General features: G+C 44.2%; 1 protein-coding gene across 1 annotated transcript; it reads right to left on the minus strand.

Moving 5' to 3' along the window:
* Positions 1–459: 459 nt before the first annotated feature.
* LOC101103721 (olfactory receptor 7A17-like) lies at positions 460–1,398 on the minus strand. Its single transcript, XM_004009209.5, has one exon. It carries the CDS (start codon positions 1,396–1,398, stop codon positions 460–462), a length of 939 nt encoding a protein of 312 aa, XP_004009258.3.
* Between the last annotated feature and the right edge of the window lie 626 nt (positions 1,399–2,024).

Below are 2,024 nucleotides of genomic sequence, written 5' to 3' on the forward strand. Positions count from 1 at the left end.
ATTCAGGAAAATCTTGGGCCTCTCCCTGATGGTGCAGTGGTAAAGAATCCACCTGCCAATGCAGGAGACTCAAGAGACTTGAGTTCAGTCTCTGGGTTGGGAAGATCCTCTGGGGGAGGAAAGGGCAACCCACTCTAGTATTCTTGCCTGGAGAATCCCATCAACAGAAGAGCTTGAGAGGCTACACCTCACGGGGTCACTAAAAGAGTCGGACACGATCGAACACACTCCCACACACTCCATCTGTCCTCCTGAAAACACATACCTCTGCATCTCTAGTCTACACTTGTTCCCAGTGTCCTGAGGATGGACAGTTAGCTTGCTTCCCCACCCTTACCTCTTTCAACAGATTCATTCCAACCTCAGAACCAAGTGCATTGAAAAATTAAGAGTCCACACTCTTAAGTGTTCTGATCCATTGCTCTTGATCACATGTGTCCAGGCTCCAGGTCATTGTTGTCACTGGGGAGACAACGTGTTGCAGAGAAGCTTTCTCAGAGCTCTTTTCATGTCTCTGTTCCTCAGGCTGTAGATGAAAGGATTGAGCATGGGGGTGACCACGGTGTACAGGACAGAGGCAAACGCCCCTGTCTGAGAGTCATATGTCCATGTGGAGCTGAGGTAGACCCCAAGGCAGGTTCCGTAGAACAAGGAGACCACCGAGAGGTGAGACCCACAAGTGGAAAATGCTTTGTACTTTCCTCCTGTTGTTGAGATCCTCAGTATAGAACAAACAATTCGAGAATAAGAGAGAAGGATGCCGGTGAGAGGAAAAAAGCCCATAACACCTGTCACAAGATACAATACGACATTATTGGTGAAGGTGTCAGAGCAGGCAAGCTTGAGGACCTCAGGGAGTTCACAGAAGTAGTGCTGAATTTCAACTATGGGGCAGAAAGAGAGCCAGGACATGGTTAAACTCTCAGGAAGGGCCCCCAGAATGCTGATGAGCCAGGTCAGGAGGAGCAACTGGGCACAGAGCCGCAGGTTCATGATGACCGTGTAGTGCAGGGGGTGGCAGATGGCCACGAAGCGGTCATAGGCCATCACGGTCAGGAGTAAGTTGTCCAAAAGTCCAAAAACTGTGAAAAAATACATCTGGGTGATGCAGCCTGCGTAGGTAATGGCTTTGCTCTGGGTTTGGATGTTCAGGAGCATCTTTGGGATGGTGGTGGAGATGAAACAGATGTCAGACAATGACAGGTTGGAGAGAAAGAGGTACATGGGGGTGTGGAGGTGGGAGTCTGTGATGATGGCCAGGATGATGAGCAGGTTCCCAAAGATGGTGACCAGGTACAAAGAGAGGAAGAGCCCAAAGAGAACACACTGAATCTCTGGCTTCTCAGAAAGTCCCAGGAGGGTAAATACTGGAAGCTGTGAGTGGTTTCCTGGTTGCATGTGAAGGAGTGTCTGCCAAGAGAGAAGCAGAAGCAAGATTAAATCAGTGATCAACAGGCATCTTAGAAACGTGGTCACTTTTAGCTTGAACTCAATATATTGATGAGACGATGCTTTGGCTTAATGGTCTCTTCTCTCTTGCCTGTCAGTTTGAGGTCTCCTAATGCCATTATCTTCTCCTGTGTTGCCACCAGTAGCTGGAAAAGTTTCACGTGAAAACTAATTTTGCACCCAAAGAAGATCTCATTTGTTTGACTACCTTGACCCTTGGTCACCCAGGCTTCTCAGATGCCTTTGAATTAGTTTGTACTTAATTACTAAATGCCTTTATAATAAAACAATTATTTATTTAAATATTATTCATTTTATTTAATTATCATTAATTTATAATTAATCAATCAACACAATTATTATTAATTTTATTTAAATTATTACTTTAAATGCTAATTAAAAAAGCATGGGTCTGTGTATAACTTCCAAAAGCTATGGTAATGACATGGTATTTTCTACTCACTTGATTAACATGTATAATGGGCAATCATGAAATAAGGCATGGAGTTATCAATTTTTCCCAGGAAAAAATTGCTAATTTTGAAATCTCACAAAACCTGTTTGAAATACATAAA

This window comes from Ovis aries, chromosome 5 (assembly GCF_016772045.2).
Source record: "Ovis aries strain OAR_USU_Benz2616 breed Rambouillet chromosome 5, ARS-UI_Ramb_v3.0, whole genome shotgun sequence".
Lineage (NCBI taxonomy): Eukaryota > Metazoa > Chordata > Mammalia > Artiodactyla > Bovidae > Ovis > Ovis aries.

Bases quoted from the DNA above. Each gene is read 5' to 3' on its own strand.
- LOC101103721 (XM_004009209.5), bottom strand. From the start codon at position 1,398: ATGCAACCAGGAAACCACTCACAGCTTCCAGTATTTACCCTCCTGGGA.